This window comes from Mauremys mutica, chromosome 6 (genome assembly GCF_020497125.1).
Source record: "Mauremys mutica isolate MM-2020 ecotype Southern chromosome 6, ASM2049712v1, whole genome shotgun sequence".
NCBI lineage: Eukaryota > Metazoa > Chordata > Testudines > Geoemydidae > Mauremys > Mauremys mutica.
The window spans coordinates 80,587,865-80,612,186 of NC_059077.1; the positions used below are offsets into that span (position 1 = coordinate 80,587,865).

At 43.1% G+C, this 24,322-nt stretch overlaps 1 protein-coding gene across 3 annotated transcripts; it reads right to left on the reverse strand.

Annotated features, from left to right (window-relative positions):
* Positions 1–5,680: 5,680 nt before the first annotated feature.
* On the reverse strand, positions 5,681–14,749 carry GADD45G (growth arrest and DNA damage inducible gamma). 3 transcript variants are annotated; one of them, XM_045022341.1, is made up of 6 exons: positions 14,626–14,650; positions 11,429–11,519; positions 7,268–7,424; positions 7,027–7,128; positions 6,719–6,932; positions 5,681–6,391 (listed from the first exon to the last, which is right to left on the reverse strand). In XM_045022341.1, the coding sequence occupies exons 3-6, from the start codon at positions 7,318–7,320 to the stop codon at positions 6,281–6,283; spliced, it is 480 nt and encodes a 159-aa protein (XP_044878276.1). In that variant the 5' UTR covers positions 7,321–7,424; positions 11,429–11,519; positions 14,626–14,650; the 3' UTR covers positions 5,681–6,280. The 3 variants fall into 3 exon arrangements, with proteins under 3 accessions (XP_044878276.1, XP_044878277.1, XP_044878278.1); XM_045022342.1 differs by lacking the exon at positions 11,429–11,519 and having other exon boundaries at positions 14,626–14,749; XM_045022343.1 differs by lacking the exon at positions 11,429–11,519 and having other exon boundaries at positions 7,268–7,520; positions 14,626–14,679.
* Positions 14,750–24,322: the final 9,573 nt, after the last annotated feature.

Sequence of the window (24,322 nt, forward strand, 5' to 3'; positions counted from 1 at the left end):
TCTCTCTAAAGCCCTCTCTACACTTCAAAAATAACCATGCTTACACATGAAAGAAGATTGTGGCCCAACTGTGTTATACAAAATAGTTTATAATTGCCAATGTGCCTATATCACATCCTGAAAGTAGATCTTCAGTCAGCTCTACAAAGAGGCATTGTCACACTAGTGAGCATTTCATTCCTTTTCTCGACAGTAAAATTCTAGAAATGTGGGTGGGCAAATGCCAGTGCAGGAAGAAAGTTTGGGATTTCTCAGCACAGCATATTTTTATGACAATGAGATTATCTGCATGGAAATCATGTTCATATTATATAAAGACACCAACTCATCCCTAATAAACACTTAATATATACTCTAATATCTCAAACAATGTTTGCACATATATCTTACTGTAGGACATTTAGGAAATAGCAACAGTATTTACCCAGCTCTTCCCAATATCCTGTCATCACTTGTCCAAACTTTAGCAAACAAGCAATCAAACCATTTCTGCAATGATGGAGTAGATGGGAAATGAGCAGGAGTCAAAGGCCAATCTTTAATTATAGTCTGCAGAATTGATGGCACTAATTATGCCTCCTCCCTGGGTATTATGCCAGCACTGTATGTCTATGATTTTGTCACCCCTGCTTTAACACATGCAATGGATTTGGGATCCCTTGGGCATATAGTCATATGCATGGCTGACCTCTGCAACTGTGTGTCCGTTCAAGGAGTACAATACTCACACATGCCTTCCCCTCACCCCCCAAACTAATTCCTGCTGACATGTGATTGCACTTGTTTCCAGCGATGATGTACATTCTGTAAACTTGACTCTGTAACCTTGCCACTTTCTGCTGTTTTCATTTGACAGGGGGATTTGAGGACTGGCAGGTAATGAATTTGCTGAAATGCATCAGGTCTCATGTCATGACCTTGGGACATTTCTGCACTTAACATTTCCACAATGACTGGCTCCCTTCAGAGCATAAGTTAATAAAGTCTCTGGCCTGTCTCTCCCAAGGTCTGTGAGAGACAGGCAAGTCCTCGCTTACAGACAGCCCCCCAAACTGAAGCAAATACTCACCAGCAACTACACATCACACAACAAAAACACTAACCCAGGAACCAACCCCTGCAACAAACCCCATTGCCAATTCTGTTTGCATATCTATTCAAGGGACACCATCATAGGATCCAACCACATCAGCCACACCATCAAGGGCTCATTCACCTGCACATCTACCAATGTGATATATGCCATCATGTGCCAGCAATGCCCTTCTGCCATGTACATTGGCCAAACCGGACAGTCTCTATGCAAAAGAATAAATGGACACAAATCAGACATCAAGAATTGTAACATTCAAAAACCAGCAGGAGAGCACTTCAATCTCCCTGATTTAATAACAGACTTAAAAGTCGCCATTCTTCAACAAAAAACTTCAAAAACAGACTTCAACAAGAAACTGCAGAACTGCAATTAATTTGCAAACTTGACACCATCAAATTAGGCCTGAATTAAGCCTGGGAGTGGCTGGGTCACTACAAAATATAATTTTTCCTCTGTTGATACTCACCCCTTCTTGTCAACTGCTTGGAATAGGCCACATCCACTTGGATTTAATTGGCCTCATTAGCACTACAAAAAGTAATTTTTCCTCTGTTGATATTCACCCCTTCTCGTCAACTGTTGGGAATGGGCTACATCCACCCTAATTGAATTGGCCTCATTAGCACTGACCCCCACCCCCCCCATTGGTAAGGCAACTCCCATCTTTTTATGTGCTGTATATTTATACCTGCCTACTGTATCTTCCACTCCATGCATCTGATGATATATTCCCAAAGAGATGTCTGTCTTACAAAACAGGAAGGCCTTCTGGGGATTCAGCTGCATGACTCTCTCTCTGGAGTGCAGGAGCCACATTAATTCTCTGTCTTTTTGAGTTCAGGCTCAGAATAACCCCCACTAGTTTAGCTCAATAGCTGTGTTTACAGCAAATACGTAAATCAAGGTAAACCCACATTACCCTTGTCTAGGACAGTCCTGTTTATCACCTTTACCTAGACTAGGCTGTCTGGTCTTAAATTTATGCTAGTGTGCATATAGAGGGAATTCAAAACTTCACATACATTAACATATGCATTTTACAATTATATTAATAACCAGAGTGCTATTAGTTTTCATATGATGCCTCACAAGGCATACTTCATACAAATATTATTGCAGTAGCATGTAGGATGTGAATACAGGGTCATAATGACCTAATAATACTTATTTATCTTTTAATGTTTATGATTATACAATATTATTAAAGTACATGGATCTGACCATCATGCAGCACCCAGGGGAGGAAAATTACAAAGAGAAGTTCAAGGAAAGATTTTCTCTTCTTCCCTTACCGCTTAGCTCAAAACTTCCCCAATACTCAGAACCCCATCCTTTTCCTACTGAACCTCCATCAGGTCAGACACTTTGACGCCAGAATCTATTCTTCTTTCCCAGCTGAACCACTAAACTCTGTAAACCCCTCCCAAATGCTCCCTCCTCATTAACCCCGTTTTCATTCCACTCCCAGCTCAGCCTACTGCTCCAACCCACCCACAGCCCCCAGTGATACACCAAAGGAGCAAAGGCAATAAGGGACTGATTTTACCTCCAAGAAGCATGTGCAGGGGCCCCCAAGTTCAGCCATTGTGGGACTAACCTGCTGCCTATGTTCTGCAGGAGCTCCTGATTGTCCAACCTATTGGGACTCCCTCTGGGGCAGCCAGATGTATTGGAGTCTTCAAGGACTGAAGCAGCTCCAGGCCTCCCTGGAGTTAGCCAGTGGCGGTAAGTGGTACTGAATGCTGCCCTACAGTAAGCCACATTATGGATACTATAGTGTGGCTGACGGAGTGTTATTGAGGGGCCTTAGCCCCACCAATACCTAAGGACACATATACATACCTTTATAACAACTGTACAGTTTTTTTTCCTCACAGATTAAATATATTTGAGTATGAAAAGATGATTACTCAGGTCAATTGATACTGGCTGCTGAAGTTTTGCCATGTTGAGTAATGTCTATCCTTAGAAATATTTGCAACAATACATATTTAATAAACTGCATATATTTGATTGCTATGCAGTAAATATTGATCGCTATGGGCCATTTTAATAACAAACCCAAGCTAAATTGAGCTTACTGCTATTTGCACTTCAGCTAAATGTATTAAACCAGAAAGATTTTCAATAGCATATGGGTCAAAAGAATGAACTGACATACTTTTCACAAGGCACAAATTGCAATTTTCAAGACATACAGAGAGGCCAGGGGCAGCCTCTCAACTTGTAATGAAAGTAAGTGCAAAATCATCTCCTTCTTTCCCAAGTGTGTACTTCAAAATTAGAGTGCTGATCTGGGCTTGTTTCATTATTGTCTGAAGCGCAATATATTTTCACCTAGCTACTAAAACAGAGTTACTGTAGATTGAATTAGTTTTAGGAATGTTGTTTTCTTTCCTACATATAACAAAATAAAATAAACCTTACCATGGCTTATATACACAGCCAAACCATCAAACTGGCCAAGTTATTTCTTCATTTTAATGCAATGTCTATAATTTAAGAACTTTGTTCAGTTTTATCTGCTCAACAGCTTGTTTAAACCACTCAAGGCCATAATTTACTGCTCACACTTTGCATAAAAGTTGATGTCAGGACAGTTCATTTTAGCTGTTCTGAGCTACATACTGATTATATAAGAGTGCCAAGTGCTATTTCTTAGAAATCTACCACAGACCTGCAAGATTCTCAAAAATGAAAGAGCATATATTTGTCAATGCAGAAAAACTGACTTGATATTTCGTATGTGTCAAGGTAATTGCTTTAGAAGCAATCTTTGCTCCTTTGCACTAGTGCTGCATGAGTAGGTTTTCTTCTTAACTGATGGAAAAGACACCATTCCTTCTTAATAATACTAAGAAAGCCTTAGTTTAAAAGTAACTTTTGAAGTGAGAACATGTGCAAGTGGAGGAATAAGATTTAAAATTTCCACCTCCTCACTTATTTTTATCTTTTGTATTTTTAATACAGCACAGTATTTAAATACCAGACATTTACAACTGTGTCCCAAGAGTAACAGATGTACCAGCCTGCTTCATTAACCATAGCTATTCTATTTATATTAAGAAGATACTCCATATTATGGGACATGTGTAAAAGCATCCATAGGAAAGGGTAGCACAGAAACAAAATAAATTAAACTTAGAAGCCTAATGTATACTTCAGAGTAATTCCTCACAGCATAAAACTATTTAGGATATTTCTTGCTATGTTACTCATATCAGGAATATGAGTTACTCTATTTACATTATGATACTCTATCATACCACATAATAGCAATGACAGTAAAGCACAGTAATAAGTATGTGGAACATATTGCACCACAGGAATAGTGAAACCACCGAGAATTAGAACTTCCATTATCAATAACAATGGAATCAGGAACAGGTGATGCAATGAAATCCTCAAATACATGTAGACCTGAACTATTTACCTAGAAATGCCCTCCTAATCAAACACTAAATGCTAGTCACTTGTGAAGCAACTAATAGAGGAACTATGCCAACACCTATGCAGTTATTTTCCTGAAAGATACTTAATGCTATAGTTCAGCCTTGTTCTTTTCTTCACCTATAATCATAGGATGTATTAGCAGACTTTGCATATATGCTATTAAAATAAGAATGTGGATTGTGTGTGTGTCATTCTCCTGTGCTCTTCTCCTAAAATAGATTTTCCAGCAACTTCCCAACTGTCTTTTGTAAGCATGTAGAAGGTACAGCAGCCCACTAGATGTTCACTGTATATTAGAATCTCCCTGCTGAATGCTCAGACAGTATGCATCTAAGTAGTGATGTTACACCACATAATAATGTAACAAGTTGTTTTTTAAAAACATGCACCTTTTCCTAGATAACTCCCCAAACTTGATCTTGTTTTTTTCCCAGGCAATTGGGTTTGGGAACCCCAGCTTCTATTGTTCCAAATACAGTTAACATGGAAGACTTTCAAGTCAAATGACTGCTTGAAGCAGATGCAAGTTATTCCCTTAGAAATATGTATGCAATGTTAGTTGTGTTTGCAGTTTCAGATTTACTTGTAATCTAAATAAAGTGTTGATACAACTAGAGTCTGAAGGGCATGTAAACTATCATTTTAATTTTCTGTGAAATGTAATCATGGCTACTACCAGATAGTGACTTTTTGACAGATTCCAATAGTGGTTATTTAAAAAAAAAAAACCCCCACCTTTAAGTCTGAAACGCAAGTTCTCTTGGAACATGTGTGGTATTCCTCTAGTGGACTACAAAAGGCTGTCTACTACAACAACTCAGCTCATTAAGCATGCACCTCCTCAGCCTTGCAAGCTGTTGAGATCAGCAGCTGTTGCAAAGGAGTAAAAGGTCAAATGATCAGTTTGACTGAATAGCCATGCTTTCTAATCAGCTGCTATCCCTCAGAGGTAAAAATAACTATTTTCAAGTAAGGGCAAATTTCCATGTGTTGGTTCATTATAGCACAACTCCATAGGACTAAAGAGGTATGAAAAAGATAGCCCACACCCTGAACTTAAAAAAAACAAAACAATAAGGTTTCCCCCACCCAGTAAGCAAAAGAACACAAAGTTATTTATCAAAAAAGTTTATTATGAACATTAGAACTTTAATAGCAGCATAAATAAAAATTATTGCATTAGTAAACCAATTTTGCAAAGCAGCCCAAAGGCCTCTGATAAAATCGGTCTGCATAAGTCTTTGTAGAAAAGTCTTTGTATAATTGTCACAGTAAAAAGTCTCTAATAAGCCATCAAAGTGTTTTCTTTTTAAAGTTTTGTAGGCAGTGCCAACAGTTCATAGTTACAATAGTTTGTCCAGTCTTTCCAAGTAATTTTTGCCCAATTCCCCAACCTTCTGTCCTGCCTTCTTAAAGTTCCACTTGACCTGAAAACTTGCAATATTTCTTCAGCTCCTGTAAACTTGCAATACTCATTCAGCTCCATGGCATGCCAGCCATTCCACTGCTGCAGCATAGTAGGGACTCACTGCTGGCATGAGACATCCCCTTTCTCCCTCACTTCTTCCTTCTCCACAAGAGCCCACTGCTTGCCAGTCTGAGCGACTTAATCCGATCTCTTGACCAGGCTAATCCACAGAATCAGCAACTTGTTGGTTCACCCAGGTGTACAACACCATGATGAGAATGCAACAAAGGTTTCAACCTCTCCCGTGCACTGAACCTTCTTCATCACTCAGGCAGGGTGATAGTGGGCACCCAATCATTGACATTTCGGCTTTCCTCGCAAAAGAGATTCAGCTTTTCCAGAGCTGGATCCTTCCAAGCATCCTCATTGGGATTCTGTGAGAACAAACAAGACAAAACACATTGCTGATCTAGCTTGGTAACATGTATTCATGGAATCAGTGGTGCTTTGGGAAGGTGGACTAGTCTCTTTAAATGGGCAGGTGTCTTGACTGGAGCAAGAAAGACTGGGGGGGGGGGGGGAATCTGTGGTATTAACTGAACACCAGCAAGCCATTAGTTGCAGCACCCAGAGGCGGCTGGAGCACAGGATTTGCACTCTCTGGGTCACACAGCGCCAACAGGGGGCTTTAGCCCTGGTAGGAGGAGGTCTGGGGGCTGCCGGAAGGCAGGGACCCTGGGCGGCGGCTGTCCCGGACTCACCGTGATGAGGATGCAGTGCAGGTCGCGGGGCTCCCCCGACTCCTCGCTGGGCCCCACGATGTCGGCCAGCTTGGGGATGTCGTGCAGGCGGACGATGTCGATGTCGTTGTCGCAGCAGAAGGCCTGGATGAGGGTGAAGTGGATCTGCAGGGCGATGTCCCCCTCGTCCTCCTCGGCCGCGGCCAGCACGCAGAACGCCACCTTGTCGGGGTCGCTGCAGGGGGCAGAGGGGCCGTTAGACGCGGCGCCACAGGGCGCGGCCGGGGACCCCGGACTGCAGCCCCCCACCAGCCCGCCCGGATACTCACACGTTCATCAGCTTGGCCGACTCGTAGACCCCGGCGGTGAGGCCGCCGCGCCGCTGCGCCGACACCAGCAGCTCGTGGAGGGCTTTGCCGGCGCCCTGCATCCTGCAACACAGAGCGGGAGAGCGGCTGAGTCCCGGCCCGCCCGGCGCGAGCCCCCCCGGGCAGCTGTTCCCCGGCACGCGCCGCCGCCGCCACCCGCCCCGCGCCCCTGGCTCAGCCGCGCGCCCCGGCGGGTAGGTACCTGTCGCTGCTCTCGGGCACTGGTTCCTGTCCGTGAATCTCCTCCAGAGTCATGTCGCGTCTCACAGCCTGTATCCGTATCCGAATCCACACGGGGCGGCCCAGCGTTTAGATCCCACGGTCCGGTTCTCCCACTGGCTCTGCCCCGCTCCTGGCGACTGTGAAGTGCAGAGGGGCTGCAGCTGCCTTATTTATAGGCAGCCTGGCTGCTGTTCCGGCAGCTGGCGGAGTTTCCGCAGCCCTCATTGGCCAGCCTAACGGAGTATTATTATGTTAATCAGCGGGTAGGCTGGGCCGGCTCGTGCCAGGAGGCCACGTGGGGGTGGGGATTAGATTGCCTCGAGTAAGCTAGTGCTGCTGCTTTTGTTATGGTGTTGCCAGGCAGACACTGCAGATGTATTTTTGTAAAACAAAAAAATCATAAAAGGGGTATAATTTACGTCGGGTTGTCTGGTGCTAGTGCTACCTGTGAACGTCGTCTTAATAAAAATGATGCCAAATGCACTAAAAATATTGCATATGGGGAACAAAGACAATGCAACTCTTACCGGTTTATTTAGAGTGCAATAAAAGTAAGTAGGGCAGACTCGCAATAAAAATTAAAGGGTGAGGAGACTGTTTTGCATTAGACAAACTACATTTACACGTGGATCATTGCATATTACACTCCCTAATTTTGTATGCTTTGGATTCCTTTCCCAGCAAACTAGTTATTTTTGCTTGGCAGACTTACTACCAATGTAGGTTGCTGCAGAAATGTTCTTGCAAACTTTACCAAATTGAGGACACAAGCCCTGCATGAATAATGAGGCGGTGTGAGGAGCAGATTGTGGATGGCACACGCTGCTATTTTGCATTTCTATAGAAAGCGCACAATAGTGGAGGTCTGGCGTGTGGCAGTTTGGACTTCAGACAATTGATTCTTTTTCTTCATAGCAACACTGTCCACCTGCCACTGGGGTGGGGATTTGCTGCTGGGGTGGAGGGCATGAGAGGACAATTGCATTGCGGTCTTGTATCGTCCAATCTGCTATTGCAGATGAATGTCTCCATTTGCACACGCTTCTAGAATGCAATTGAATGTTAGGCCTTTTGAGCACGCGATCATCTCCTAGTTAAAGACTTTACTATTGTTCTTTGTTTTAATCCTTCATACACAATTAACACATTTCAGAAAATTACACATGCAAGTTTGGCAAAGAAGCAACCAGCATTTCAGTGCAAATTTGGAACGATGATTTATAGCCGGCTTTGTGATTAATTTTTAAAAAACAATTCACTAGACGTGTATCTATTTCCTCTATTTTCACAAGTGTAACTGTGTGCAATACTTTTAGTGGAAACTAAAAAGTTGACAATTTGTAGCATATTGTGAACTCACTGTATATTCAACGCACTCACTTGCCCTGAAAACTAACAAGAGTTTCACCTGTCATTTTACTAAGTATCCAAATTAGCGTACTTCATGCACTGTAACCAATTTCTCCTGAAATCCCTGTTGCCTTCTTTCACTTTCAAAACACTGTAATCTTGATTAGTAGCGCTATCTGCTGGATGTTCAAACAGAGGCTGCTAAAATGTATCCTCTCGCCCTGCCCTAATTACAAGTTACTGTGCAGAAACACTAGAAGGATTTGCTGGAAAAAAGATCCAATACATGAAAACCAAAAAAGGGAAATGTATTAAGCAGTGATCCATGTACAAATTGTCCAAAAGTCTGACGTTTAATTCCCTGTACTTATTCTAGAGTACAGAAACTACTGCATCTGTGCATTAACAAAAAGGTTTGCATTTTCTAGCAGAATGGTAATCAATACTAAAGTAAAATTGCACCACCTTGTGGGCTCAATGATTTAGAAGCTACCTAACAAACAAAGATACAATATTTTCTTTAGAATTAAGAAAACCCTGAAGTCAAGTATTAAATGCACAATATACAGTATTTATAAAATAAGTGTATGCTAACTGTCCCATTAGGATACATTGAATATAACTGACAATGCTGATTTAGATTTTTCAAAACACATTTTAGAAAAGTCTCCACCTAAATCAGAGCGCAGCCCCAGAGTGCAACACACATTTCTCTACCTACCTATATTACACACACACACACACACACACACAATATTGTTGCCCATACATCACTAATACCACCATAGGACTTAAAAGTATGCTATATTATATAGAGTATTTTTCCAATTTTGTTTTTGGCATCTCTCTCACCGAGGATAGTAAAAATCGGTTATATCCATTCCTTTGTCAAGTTCTTTAGGTTGCAATATTTGGATTGCAAACACTGAAGAGGAATTACTAATTTGTTTTTAACACTTATTTTTCAGAAAACCAGGAATTTTCCAGTTGGGCCAAGGTTTGTAGAAATTTGATTTTAGAAAAATCTAATTTGGGGGTCAAATTTGAGCAGATAGTGCCCTTTTAAATGAATTTAGTGTGAAAGCAGCAAGAATTAATTAATTGAATACTGAAGTTTTCTGTTTATCCCCAGAACAGGTAGTAGTAGTACAGACTTCCCCACAATGAAGGCATCAGTGCCAAATAAACCAAGTCCAATGAGGAGGGTAGTTTCAGTTTCCATGTCTATTCAATGAGCTGGCATCAATGCTGAGGCTGCCAGTAGTGTTTGTTATATGGATAGCTGTTCCCTAAGAAGTGGGTTGAGACCAGCACCCACTTGTTTCCTATAGGCCACTAGAGAGCCATCATGAAGTAATGATATATGATTGCTACTAACTTAGGCTGGATTTAGACAAAAGAGTCTGTATCCTGTTACCAAATCCCCTGGGGCACACAGTCCTCCTTTAAATGCAATTCAGGTCCAGAACACTGAAAGTGTCCTTTTCAATACTTCATCGCTTCATTTAGGAATCTTAGATCAAGCAGCATCTGGACTAGAAACTTCTGCTTCTGTTGTGATGCCAACAATGTATGTTAATGCATTATTTTATCTGAAGAAAAGTTTCAGCCTTTAAGTACTGCAATTTCTGTTCAGTTTGGACAGACCTTCAATTTAATACTTAGTAATATGTCCTATGTTACTTCATGAACACTAGTGTCAGTATATCCATGACAGAATTGGAATTCAAATCTAATAGCTGCAAAATATTCAGGTTTTGTAAGCAAAACATGAGCTGTTTAACTTCAGGCCCCAGCAATAGTTTCCTATGGAATCTCCATTTAATTTGGGGGTACAGGGAAATATACTAGATAAACCAACTGTTTCCTGAGAGCATTTCTCAGATTGCAACTAGTGTGGGACACAGTTCAGCACTGAAGAGATTTCCTGGAATATTGCTTTGACTCTTTTCTCAAATATTTAATGCAGTCACATTTAGTCTAGTAGAATACTGGCTTCTAGCCCCATACACAATGCCTGCATCATAATCCTGCCTCTGCTATGGACTTGCTTGAGGACATCATAACCTCTGTCTTAGTTTACTTATTTGTAAAACGGACATAATCATACCTGCTTCACAGAGGTTTTGAGAGAATTAGTTAATGGGCCAAATTCAGCCCTAATGTAAACAGAGAATTCCAGTTAAGTCAGTAGAGTAGTGCCTGCTTACACTAGGATCAAATTTACCCTAGTATATACAATCCTTTACAAAGGTCAAGTGCTATACATTTGCTAAGTGTTGCTAGTTATTTGTCTGTCCTCTTATAAAAATACATAATTATGAAGAGGAATGCATGCACTGTTTCGAAGAATAATCTGTGATGTGAATGGCCACTGCAAGTCTCACACTGAATTAATGTGGATGGGGCAAATAAACAATGCTCACTAACACTTTTCAGATGTATACTCTGGATTTCACTACAAGTAGGCTCCAGTTTCCATAGGTAGTGAAATAGAATGAAAGTCTTGACCTGATTCAGTGCCTTGCAATTTGTTGATCGTGAACTTCCACGTACCCATTTGTGTATGGGTAGGGGAGATAAGAAAATTACTTAAGAAGGATCCAGAGTGGGCCAAAATATGTTCACATATTTGTATATATAGTTATTGAAATTACAGATGGTCCAGTATTTGCATCTAAGTGTCTCTTAACATGCAAACTTTAAAAGACACAGATTTGGAAGAATCTCACCATATATGATAAAATGTCAAAACGTCACAGCCAGGCACTTCATAGTTAAGGACTCTTACCCTCATGGCTTCTCAGTTCATTCCATTGTTCTCAGGGATTGTAGCACATATGGTGCATAAGACCAAGCACATCACCAGATTCTTCTATTCCCTGTGTGATCAGAGGGAACTGTGAAAGCCAGGACCTGAACTCTTTGCATTGTGTTTCCTTGCCACACTGGTCTATGTGCTATCAGATGTAAACTGAAATGAACTAAGAGTATTGGTTACGAGGGATTTGGGTCAGTGGTTAAGAGACACAGGATTCCAGCTACTTTTCGTCCACAGCCAACTCATGTGCTCAGCCTAAAGCAACGTGGAAGTGCAGTGCGAAAGCCAGATGGAGAGGAAGGGAGCAACAGCATGAAAATGCCAGAGAAAGAAAGGCAACACAGAAGGTATGAGGAAAGAGGGACAACCTGAATGAAGGGCAAAAGGGTTATGCCTCATTAGGATTCCTATTCAGGTCAAACAATTTTAGAGGGGCATGTGCACCAGTGGCATGATGCCTTTAATGTACAGTGAAAAAATTCCTACTTCAGTGAGACCTACCCCCAAGCCCTTGTTCATTATTCTACCATTTTCTTGTAGAACATTTTTCCCCTCCTACATTACTGCAACTCTCTCTATAAAAGATTGTGCACCATTTTCACACTTCAGAATTATCAACTCAATATGGGTTAAGGACCGAGCAAGGAATCTGAATTTTTACTTTTGTGAATTTATGTCAAATCCTCCAAAGTCTGACTGAACTCAGGCCACCCTTTTGTCTCCCACCAGCCCTGGTTCTTAGTCATATGGGGAGGTGGACTAAGCCTAGCATGGTGCAGCTGAGGCCCACTCCCATTAAAGGGCTAGCTCACCCTTCAACGGTGCACTGTAACTGTACAAATGCCAGTTATCAAGAACAAAGGTCCAAGATATACAGACAAAAGGTAGACACTCAAATATAAGAAAGGATTCAAGTTAAGCAAAAACTCTTTTTCTAGCATCACGTTCCTTTAGTAAAAATAATATTTCTCCAGATAAAACTCAAAGAGAAGCCATGCAAACAAAAGCAAGGGTTCTTCTGCAAAATGTTTCATTTTTTGTTAAAAATGGAATTCTTACATAAATTCAAAACCCAGGATTTTGTATTTAATTGAAACAATGTTGGATAGCTTTAATCAGATAAAATAAAAGAGGCTGCACTGAAGCTGAGCATGAAGATGGAGCCTTTGTTTCAGTCATCCCTTTCATATCTTTGACCTAGAAGGGCAGAAGTATCCCCTGCATAATGTAGGTTTCAACTATTCACGCAGAGTGCCATAATCTAATACTTAGAGTGGCTAGAAAGGTTTTCTTCAAGTGTTGCTGAACCAACACTGTTGCTATGTTCTTCTGCCTGAAGATACTATTTTTAAGAAGACCGAGAAAAGACACAGCTATTAGTCTGGTAATAGCTGAGCACCTCTCTTAAGATGAGAAATTACTTCCTTGAAGATTTGAACGATGATGGCTATTAATTAGCAACACTTTGTTTCTCTTTCAAACCTCTCACCTGTAAAAAGGGCAATGTTAAAAACCCAGATCTAGAATGAAGAAGATCTTTCTAAGTTTCTTGTCATGGGAGTGGCCAAATATAGCAAAGACTACTGGGGAGGTGAGAAAACACTGCAATAAGTGGCATACAATGGAGACTCACAATGGCCAGCAAGATAGGCATCAACTGCAGTGTTTTGTACCATCTGCATTATGGTCTTTATCTGATGCTGTAAATTGGCATCTTTTGTCAGTTTCACCTAGTAACAAGACTTCAGGTAATGGTGCATCAGAGAGTAGCATTCAGAACTGAACAGGGAGCCCAGTGACAAGTCCTTGTGTCAGTCAGTTGAAATAACTCCTTCACTCCCTTCTCATGTGTGTATGTAGGCTAACTATCTTCCATTTTCCCCTCATCAAATCTGCATTGAGCAGGCTGCTGAAAACAGACAGTGGACTGGTTCAGGCAATTCCTCCTCTTTATAGATTGTACATGCAGCTACTAGGTGTGTATATATTGTCAGTCAGGCATCAACTGCCAATGGGCATGCCTGAATCTGATATTTGCATATAATAAAATATGCAAGTATTTTCCCATATCAAACATAACATTGACAATTTGGCCCACAGATCACATACAGTGCCCAAGTGATGCTCCTCTCCCTCCCCACCAGCTAGTTATTGGTGGAGGCAGCACTTCTACCACCAGCTTTGAAACTTCTGCAGTGTGAAAGTCCACAACAGCATATAGCCCTCAGGTTGTCTTGATATGGCATACCTCTCTGGGAAAGTAACTTAATAGAGGGATAGTTTCTAAGGCCTGAAAACTCAAGTAGCAACAAAAGCCAATGGAATGGAAAGTGAGCTGGGAATGAAGAAATTGCAATTAAAGAGAACCATGTTCTGGAAGGGGAGAGTTGTAACTTGTTTCAACTGATAAATAAATAACAATTGACTTGTTTTATTTGTGATATGTGGGTTGGGTAAAGGGGAAATACTGGAGCAGACAGAGTTTATCCCCCCCCCCCCATATGGAACTGGGTACTTTACTTCAGGCAGCCAAGTTTGAAATTGCTGACTTGAGTGATTTGCCTACCAGCACACAACAAATCAGTAGCGGAGATAGGACTCAGGTTCTGCAAGTGACTCAAATCAAGCTCTGGCTTACTGTAAACACAGAAATTCAAGCATTATAATTTCTTCCTTGGGGCTGGATTGTTCCTTAAAGGTAAAGCCCCAGACTGAAGTTGTCAAACAGTCAAGAAGAGCTCCCTTCCCAGCACTCCCAAACACAAAAGTGCAATGTAGCTAGTGTACCATCCCTTCCTGTACTCCCCTGTGTGGGGAGGCTGCTCTGTTAGCATGGGCAGAAGGATTGTGGCCATAGACTGGCTTGCTTGCTTCCTACTCCTCTTGGAGTAGCTAGTATCACTAGCTTTACATCACCTTTATCCCAAGAGAAGGAGAAATATAGTGTAACAGAGTAATCCACTACTGAAAATATACAAATCCAAGAAGCAGAACTTTTTAAGGGTTAATCAAAAAAGGTATTGTATTAAAGGCCTTCACTGTAGCAATAAAAATGACCCAAAGGAAAAGAAAAACAAACAAACTACAACATATACACTGCAGAGCCAGTTTCTTCCTTCCTAATTCTTCTTTTCATACTACAAACAGGAGAAATCTGAGCACTTTACCTTAGAGGAATAGCTTCGTGCTTGGGCATTTTCTCCTAGATCCAGGTGAATCTACTAGCAGTACTGATGAAGTCCAGGTTTTGGTCATGGGATGGATTTGTTAGTGCTGTTTATACCATCGCACAGCACCATCTAGCGTTAAGAAAGCAATATTGCAACTTCCAATTGATAGGTGGTGGTAATTAGGAGATTTTTGTTATGTTTTGTTCTTACTTACATCTTTGGTTCTTGATGGTGACCCCTCATTTCTCCCTGAGCAGGGGAGGTGAAATGAAAAATTGTTTGTTGGGTTTTGTTAATCTTATCACAACAGCAAGGGGGAAAAAAACACCCTTCCTCCCTCCCCCCCCCCCCAAAATGGACAGGTTGAGGGGCTGATTGGCTGCTACCAAAATGAGCTGCAGGGTGATATAATATAAAGTTCTCCATGGCCAAGGAGCTCAGGCCAGATTAAGGTTTGGTAGGGATTTTGACTTAGGCTAATTGTTTATGATGGGGATGACTATGTTATGTCATTTTTGTAAGTCCAATTAATATACTTTCAGGGAAAGGGCTTTGTTAAAGTGCCACACTTCTGATAACTACAATAGATCATAATTTTTCTGCTTTTCACTGAATTTGAGTCTACAACTTATATTTCCAATGTTATACTTGTAGTGTGATTACTGCAAACCCTGTATTGTGCTGCAAGGTGTGAGGCTCATTCTAGCCTGAAATTTTAAAGTGGATCTTGATTCATTGGTGCTATATCCCTGTGCTCTTTGGTTATTATAGAATGTTGTCATCTGTACTCATTCTCCATTCCTTGGCATATTCTTCTGCTATGATTATTAATAGTTCTGATACATAAGCATAGTTTGACTTCTATATTTGGGGGGGAGTGGCTCCAGTCACACCAACAGGGCCACACATGGGGGGAAGGGAATTCCATGCCTGCCCACGGGAGCACCATTTCAGATTGGGGTGGGCAGGCATGGAACTTTAACCATGATTCCAGGGGCTACTTAGACAACTGAAAACTCTAAAGTTTTTGCAGGTAATAACTTCGAAATATCTGACAGGAGCATTGTATCTAATTCCTATATCAAGAAAGGGAAAAAAAGATAAATATTAGACCCACTCAGCTCTAATACTAGTATGTTCTGACATCTTGTGGCAAGTCACTTAAGGGACACTAGTTAGGTTTAAAATAGTAATGTATATTCTTACTCAGATACTCTTGCTAAAGTCAGATGAGACCATTGTGATCATCTAGTCTGACCTCCTGCACCTTGCAGGCCACAGAACCTCACCCACTCACTCCTCTAATAGACACCTAACCTCTGGCTGAGCTACTGAAGTCCTCAAATCATGGTTTAAAGACTTCAAGTTACAGAGAATTCACCATTTACACTAGTTTAAACCTGCCAGTGACCCCATGCTGCAGGGGAAGGTGAAAAATCCCCACAGTCTCTGCCAATCTGACCCGGGGGGAAATTCCTTCCAGACCCCAGTTATGATGATCAATTAGACCCTGAGCATGTGGGCAAGACCCACCAGGCAGATACCTGGGAAAGAATTCTGTGTGTAGTAACTCAGAGCCCTCCCCATCTAGTGTCCCATCTCCAGCTGTTGGGGATTTTTGCTTCAGGCAGTCGCGGATGAGCCACATGCCATTGTAGGCAGTCCGATCATACCAACCCCTTCATAAACTTATCAAGCTCAGTCTTGAAGCCAGTCAGGTTTTTTGCCTCCACTGCTCCCCTTGGATGGGTGCTCCAGAATGTCACTCCTCCGATGATTAGAAAACGTAACCTAATTTCAAGCCTAAACTTGTTAATGGCCAGTTTATATGCATTTGTTCTGGGGTCCACATAGATGCTTAACTTAAATAACTCCTCTTCCTCCCTGGTATTTATCCCTCTGTTGTATTTATACAGAGTAATCATATCTCCTCTTAGCCTTCTATTAGTTAGACCAGAGGTGGGCAAACTATGGCCTGTGGGCCAGATCCGGCCTGCCAGCCATTTTAATCAGGCCCTCAAGTGGGGTCTGGGGCATGTCCTGGTCTGGTGCTCCAACTGGGGAGCAGGGTTGGGGGCCATTTCGCGCAGCTCCCGGAAGCAGCAGCATCCCACCCCCCGGCTTCTACGTGTAGGGGGCAGCCGGGGAATCCACATACTGCCCCAAGCATCGCCCATGCAGCTCCCATTGGCTGGAAACCATGGGAGCTGCAGGGGCCGTGCCTGCGAATGGGGCAGTGCACAGCAGAGCTGCTGGACGGGTGGGGGAGGGGGGGCAAGCCACTGCTTCAGGGAGCCGCTTGAGGTAAGCACCACCCAGAACCTGCACCCCTGAACCACTCCCCATGCCCCAACCCCCTGCCCCAGCTCTGATCCCCCTCCGAACCCCTCAGTCCCAGCCCGGCGCACCCTCCTGCACCCCAAATCCCTCATCCCCAGCCCCACCCCAGATCCCGCACCCCCAGCTGGAGCCCTTACCCTCACCCCGGCATCCCACCTCTCCTGCCCCAGCCCGGAGTCCTCTCCCACACCCTGAACTCCTCATTTCTGGCCCCACCCTGAAGCCTGCATCCCCAGCCAGAGCCCTCACCCCTGCCTGCACCCCAACCCCAATTTCATGAGCATTCATGGCCTGCCATAAAATTTCTATACCCAGATGTGGCCCTTGGGCCAAAAAGTTTGCCCATCCCTGGGTTAGACTAAACAAGCCAAGCTCTTTGAGTTTCTTCTCATAAGACAGGTTTTCCATTCCTTAGATCATCCTAGCAGCCCTTCTCTGCACCTGTGTTCCAGTTTGAATTCATCGTTCATAAACATGGGAGGAGACCAGAAATGCACACAATACCCCAGATGAGGTTTCAACATTGCCTTGTATAATGTTACTAACTCTTCCCTGTCTCTACTGGAAATACCTTACCTGATTCATCCTAGGACTACATTAGCCTTTTTCACATTGACCGTTCATAGTCAACCAATACACCCAGCTCTTTCTCCTCCCTGTCACTTCCAACTGAGAAGTCCCCAGCTTATAGCAAAAATTCTTCTTATTAGTGCCTAAATGCAAGACCTTTCATTTTTCACTATTAAATACCATCCCATTTCTGTTACTCCAGTTTACAAGGTCATCCAGATCTTTTTGTATGGTATTCTAGTCCTCCTCCATATTCGCAATAGCTCCCAGCTTTGTGTCATCTGCAAATTTTATTAGCACACTCCCACTTTTTGTGCCAAAGTCAGTAATAAAATGTTAAATAAGGTTGGTGCCAAGACTGATCCCTGAGGAACTCCATTAGTAACCTCTCTAGCCTGACAGTTCATTTTTCAGTATGATGTGTTGTAGTATTCGCTTTAATCAGTTCCTTATCCACCATTCAGTTCTCATATTTAAAATTTTATTAAAGCTAATGTTACCATTATATAATAGGTTGAGAAAAGAGTGTCTGTACATCAGGATATAATGCTTAGCTTATCCACAAATACAAAGTTTGTTTAATCCCCATCTTCTCCAATAATTTCTCATGTGGAACTATATCAAATACTTTACTGACATCCAGGTAGATTAGATCTACTGCATTTCATTTGTCTAAAAAAATCAGTTAAGCTTCTCAAAGAAAGATACTAGTAAACTTTGTTACCACCTCTTGCATACAACAATTAAAACAATTGTAGAAAAATCTACATTTACTTTCTATCATTTAGGCTACTTATTTTTTGCAGTTCATCAAGCTTTGAACAGATCCTTAAACTTTAGGAAACAGCTTAACAGCCCTTTCTTATCCCCATCACCTGTTAATCACTCTGTTCATAAACAAAATTCTGACTCCCTGCGTGAGGGGTACAAGCTCGGAGCAGTCTCCTTGTCTCCTCTGTAGAACTCGTTACATTGCACGCTCAGGCTGCCTCTGCCTGTCTGAGGCTTGCAGTTTGGGAGGGCAATTTCCTCCCATGCCCCCCCAAAACTCCACCTATATTCTGATATCTTTGATATCTGTTGTATTGGTTCTTTTGCTGTTCAGACCATGGTTAGTGAGAAAAATGTCATGGGGGGGGGAGGGGTCAGTTCTCAGGCCCTGTCATTGGCCTCTTAGGATTACTTAGAATGGAGGTGTAGGCTAATGTGAATGGTTTTCCAAGTGTGGAAGGCTCTAAGATTCTAACAGATGGCATACCTAGACCAGCATTCTATGTAATTTAAAGGATTTGATTTTATTATGTATGTTGTAGAATGAATTCGTTTAGAGAAAGATTCCACTGAAAGCTAAAACCAAACACTTAAAGATCTCAAAGCATTGCTAGGACATGTTTTCTGATCAGCTCCCTTATGACTATAATGAAACAAGAACACGTTTCTTCTATACCTCCATCTGGTGAAAGAATTGCCCCTCAACCCCCAACACAGAAAGCAGATGTGTTGGACTGTCTGAAACTATTCTCATATCTCAGGGCGATGCTCTCTAATGGAACTTTTATTAGCAGAGATGTGCCAAACTGAGCAAAAACAATCTGACCCCTCCTCACAAGCTCTCTCTTGTGGCATCTGTTTTAGGTCCAACAAAGCAGACAGACACTCTCAGAATGAACTGCTAGCTGATCAATGTAAAACTGAAGTGTACTTCATATCTGAGTTGTCCCCCTTGTATTTTTGTGTTTCTAAAAAAGGTTCAGATTGTGTTACATCTGAACAGCTAAAATTAAAATATGAGATCAGATGCTTTTTATTTGATTTCTTTCAAATAGAAATTGGGCAAAGAGTTGCAAAAATCATGAAAAACCTTGATTATTCAGAAGGACACCACAGCAGTTAACTTTGTTCTGTTCGTAGCCCATACATAAATAGAACATTCTACTGTCCTTCCTTTTCAGTAGTAAAATAAGAGCTTGTTAAAAGCTCAGAAATGAATATTTCTCTTTCCCCTCCCCCCCCCACCTTTCCATTCACCTAGCCACAATAACTGGAGATGTTTTCTTGCTGACTAATGAAGAAAATCAAAACATCAAGTTACTGTGATTGCACCTAGAATTATGAGTTCCTGTGTCTCTTCAGTCTCATTAATTATGTGCTCAGATACCATGTTGGTAAGTGCACTATAAAATGCCTAGGTTAAGAGAAACCCAATCAGACTATAAGTATTATAAGGTTCCAGAGAGAAAACTCAGATTGGTTACAAAGTTGCAGAAATATACCTTAGTGATGTGGGGAGATAGATTAGAGGGTGATGGTAATCTCACTAGAATTTGTTATTGATTTTTAGTTATTTGTATTGTGGTAGCACGTAGAGCAACTCGTCATGCATCTGGGCCCCGCTTTGCCAGTTACTGGAATTATTGGTATATACATGTTTATCTGTGGTCCAACAGATGTAATAAACAACCAAAGTATCAAAATCAGAGAACATAGCAGAGGAGAGACATAGCACTGACAAGAATCACTGAGCCAGACTGAGAGAGAATTATTTTATATTCTGGTGGATGGTACACTCTGGTGGATGGGAAACCCAGGGTCCAAACCCCCTGCTCCAATAACTACATAATTATTTATCTAAAGTGGAACAGCTGCAATAGGAGAGACTGAGAGAAACTTGCATCAGAAATCCCAATAGCCCAGTAGTTCAAGCATTTCCTTGACAGATAGAAGACCACTTGTTCAACTCTTTTGTCCCCATCAAGGAGAGGGGTGAAGTGAACCTTGGTCTCCCACATCCTAGGTGAGCACTTGAACCTCTGTTATGAGGGAGGCATCACCACCAACACCTCCTCTGCTCCCTTGGATTTTGTATGGGCCCCACACCAATCTGATAGGTGTGCTCAGAGCTCACCTAGCGGATTAGGCCTTTCAGGTAATATAGGGAGGGGTCTCAGGCCTGGCTGAGGCTTAGGTGTGAGACAGGTATCCAGACACCTAGAATGGGGTGCCGTGCATGTGCCCAGTAATATTTATTCAGCAGAAACTTAGGAATGAGGAAGGGAGGGCTATAACAGTGAAAATTCAGGCAGTGAGGGCTTTTAGGTGTCTACAGGGGTAGGCAGCAGATGAGCATGGGTTCCGAGGATCTCAGTGGGCCTAAATTTTGGACTTAGGTGCCCAAGTCCTTTTATGGATCTGAGCCTTATCTCATATGAATTAAAGTGGCCATTAGAAAGTTCATTTACCTTAGTATCTTGAGCAAATGATAGGAGGAGAGCTGATGTAAGTATTCATAAAAGTTAACCTTCAGGAGAATTTCATTTTCTTTCCTTTTTTTAGGGCATAAGTACTACAAACAAACTGATCTATTCTCCTAAGTGCCATACATCCACAGCCTCCTAAAGTGGATGTGTTATAACAAACTCTCTAACAGGAGGTACAGTTAGGCAGAGCGGTCTATTAAAAAGAAGCTAGATAAGGAACAAAACAAACTCTGCCAGTTGATAGAAGAAATGGGGACACCAGAAAACTAAGTGTTGTACACTGACTTGCATAAGGTGTATGCCTACCTCCTGCATCCTAAGTCCTCTTAAAACAGGTCATTTAAGGCAAAATAGCTCAGATATTTGTGCAAATTGTTTGTTAATATACTGGGAATTCTCTATCGGTCATTTTTGTGCCCTGTGAGAGATATCTACAGGTCAAATTACTTTTATCACAAAAAGTCCTTCTATCCTCTATTTTGCTAGCACACATCTATTCAAGATCTAAATCAAATATTCCAAAGTAGCATAAGATGCATTTGAAATAAAACTCGTTAGATGAGATTTTTATGTGGTTACAGTAGAAAAATTAATGTACCTGTTACCCTATGGCTTCAGAAGTGTACACAGAAATTTACCTAATCCAGCTTCTGTTGAAGTCAATGGGAGACAACATTTAGGGTTTGCAGATTTGGGGGTATGGTCCATTCAGGGCCAGATTAAGGAATAGGTGCCTAGGGCCTGAAGTCATATGATTGCATCAGAATCTCAGTTAACTTTTTTAAAATTAATTACTTTTCAAGCTCTCAGGGTTGCAAAGAAAAATGGGATAATGGAGAGGTCTGCTACCACCTTGAAACAATGCCACTGAAAGGTGTATGCTGCCTTGTTAATTTCAGTGAGGGGGTTACTCCAAGACCCACTGCTCTGCAGGCAGGGGCGGCTCTACGTTTTTGGCCGCCCCAAGCAGTCATGCCCGGGAGGCGCCCCGGAGCCGCGGGAGCAGCGGACCTCCCGCGGGCATGACTGCGGAGGGTCCGCTGGTCGCGTGGCTCGGCTGGACCTCCCGCAGCTGCGGACGGTTTGCAGGTCCGGGGGCTCCGCTGGAGCTGCCGCAGTCATGCCTGCGGGAGGTCCAGCTGAGCCGCGGGACCAGCGAACCGTCCGCAGTCATGCCTGCGGGAGGTCCACTGGAGCCGCGGGACGAGCGCCTCCTCCGCAGTCATGCCTGCAGCAGGTCCGGTCATCCCGGGGCTCCAGTGGACCTCCCGCAGGCATGATTGCGGCAGGTCCGCCGGCCCAGCCTGCCGCCCCCCCGAGAAAGGGCCGCCCCACGCGCGTGCTTGCCGCGCTGGGGTCTAGAGCCGGCCCTGTCTGCAGGAGGCCTGCCAACACCGTTACAGCAGAAGACTCTGGATCAGCAGGAAAAGTGCAGTGTGCCTAACCCCCTAGCCCAAGCAGATACAACACTCCTGCAGCTAGTGTAAATTCAGGGGGAGACCTGCTGCCACTCCTGCTCCTCTGTGGGGGGGAAAGAGGGGCCCCTGCCTGCTGCCACTCCGGAAGAACAGCCCTCACACCACTGCCTCTCTGGCAAGGGAGGAAGCCCCTGATACACTAGTGAAGACCTGGGGCTGCAGGGCCCTTTCATCATGGTGTGCTTTGACCTCCCAGATTGCCTTAATCTAGCCATGGTTCTATCTCTGATTTTTATTTAGGCATTTATTACATTTAGTCCATATTATAATCATGTCTACAGAACTCATCGCCATAGGATCTTTGCACCTTACCAACACCAGTGAGTTTAGCCTTACAACTCCGCTGAGAGAAGGAATTATTATCCTCCTCTCACAGATGAGGAAGTGGGAGGATAAATAACTGCTTAAGGCCACAGAAAAGCTAGGAGTAGGAAGACCTGGGAACAGAACCAAGACCTATTCTCAAGCCTCTGCCTTAACCACAAGACCATCCTTCCTTCAGTGCACCTGAAAGACATTCAATGATAAAACAACAAAACAATAGTTTTTTCCCAGAAAGAAAGAGACCAAAATTATTTCCTCCTCCAAGGAAAAAACGAAAGTCATCATCGGGGGGGGGGGAGGAGGAGAGTAGCCTCCCCTCCCCACTTCCCTAAAGATGGAGTAAGTCCTCAGAATGTAGTGGCAACAAGTGATGGGGAACCTCTCCTCCCTAACAACATAATGGTGTTGGCCTTCTCCCTTTGAGTCCCAGTTACTTAAAGAAAAAACATAATTCCAGCCATGGGGCCTGAGGTAGTTACTATAGCCTTTCTGCCTGAGAGGAAGGGTGGTCTTGTGGTTATGGCAATGGACCAGGACCCCAGATATCAGGGTTAAACTTCTGACTCTGCCACCGGTTGTTGTCAGACGCTCCCTCTGTGGTGCTCTGCTCTGTTCAATGTTGATATGAATCGGCTGCGTGCGTGTGTTCCCTCTGTCTGCTGCCCCAGCTCTGCGCAGATAGCTGACACAGCAGACCTCAAGAGAACCCCCAATGACCACAGACTCTAGCAAGGTACGAAGGCACGTCGGCCAGGTTTATTGTCAAACGAAGCACAATGATAGTTCCCTCTAGACTTTACTCTACAGGACATACTACGAATATGTGCCTCCTGGCAATGGACTCAGCTCAGTCAGTGGCGGGACTTTCCACTGCCCCCTAGGCTGGACAAAGACATTGCCCCACGGATGCATTCTTATACACAAGTACAAACAAGTTACACATCACTCCTGATGTATTGAGGTGCAACCCCTCTACGCAGCAAGGTACAACCCCTCTACGTAGTAAGGTGCCGCCTCTCACCTTGTACATGTTGGTTCGAACAAAACTACTCTATCCATCATATTACCCTTTTGGCCCTGTCATTGGGATGGGTCAGCTTGTTACTTGTTATCTGTGGAATGTTCCAGTATCAGAGTGTCCTAGTACCGTGTTTATACTTCTGGTATCTAATACACTATATAGATATATGTTTATACACATCAGCCCTTTCCTTGCCAGCTTCTGTGAGCAGGGCCTGCCTCTGGCTCACAGATTAACTTTGCTTTGTTAGCAAAGCCTTGACCATTACTTTAGTTCAGGCCTTAGGCCTCATACCGGGCCTCTGATACCAAGGGTATATGTTTCAGGGCCTCATCTTACTACACAGGTTTCCTATGTGATGTTGAGCAAGTCATTTAGGCCCAGATCAACAGAGGCACTTGGGCTCCTAAACCTCCTAAATCCCAATTTTAGCTCCACTGACATCCACAAAACTCCCAGGGAACACTGTGGACACCTACGTTTCTGCCTCTGGATATGCACATGGCTGTCTCACTCTAGGCGTCTGGACACCTATCTCCCACCTATGCCCCAGAATGATTCACAAACTGGGGGAAGATAGGCTTTTGGCCGCCTAAGTCACAAGCAGGGCCTGATCTGGTAGCTGGTCTCTGAGCACACCTACTAGATTTGGTCCCATTCAAAATCTCACCAAAGAGGTCCCATAACTTTTAGCACAGTGGCTA

What these genes read in the sequence shown, in the direction of transcription:
- GADD45G (XM_045022342.1), bottom strand. Translation starts at nt 7,320, where the DNA reads ATGACTCTGGAGGAGATTCACGGACAGGAACCAGTGCCCGAGAGCAGC. An exon ending in TCGGCCAAGCTGATGAACGT is followed by an intron (nt 6,933 to 7,026) that starts GTGAGTATCCGG and finishes TGCCCCCTGCAG; the next exon opens with CGACCCCGACAAGGTGGCGT. An exon ending in TGCACTGCATCCTCATCACG is followed by an intron (nt 6,392 to 6,718) that starts GTGAGTCCGGGA and finishes TTGTTCTCACAG; the next exon opens with AATCCCAATGAGGATGCTTG.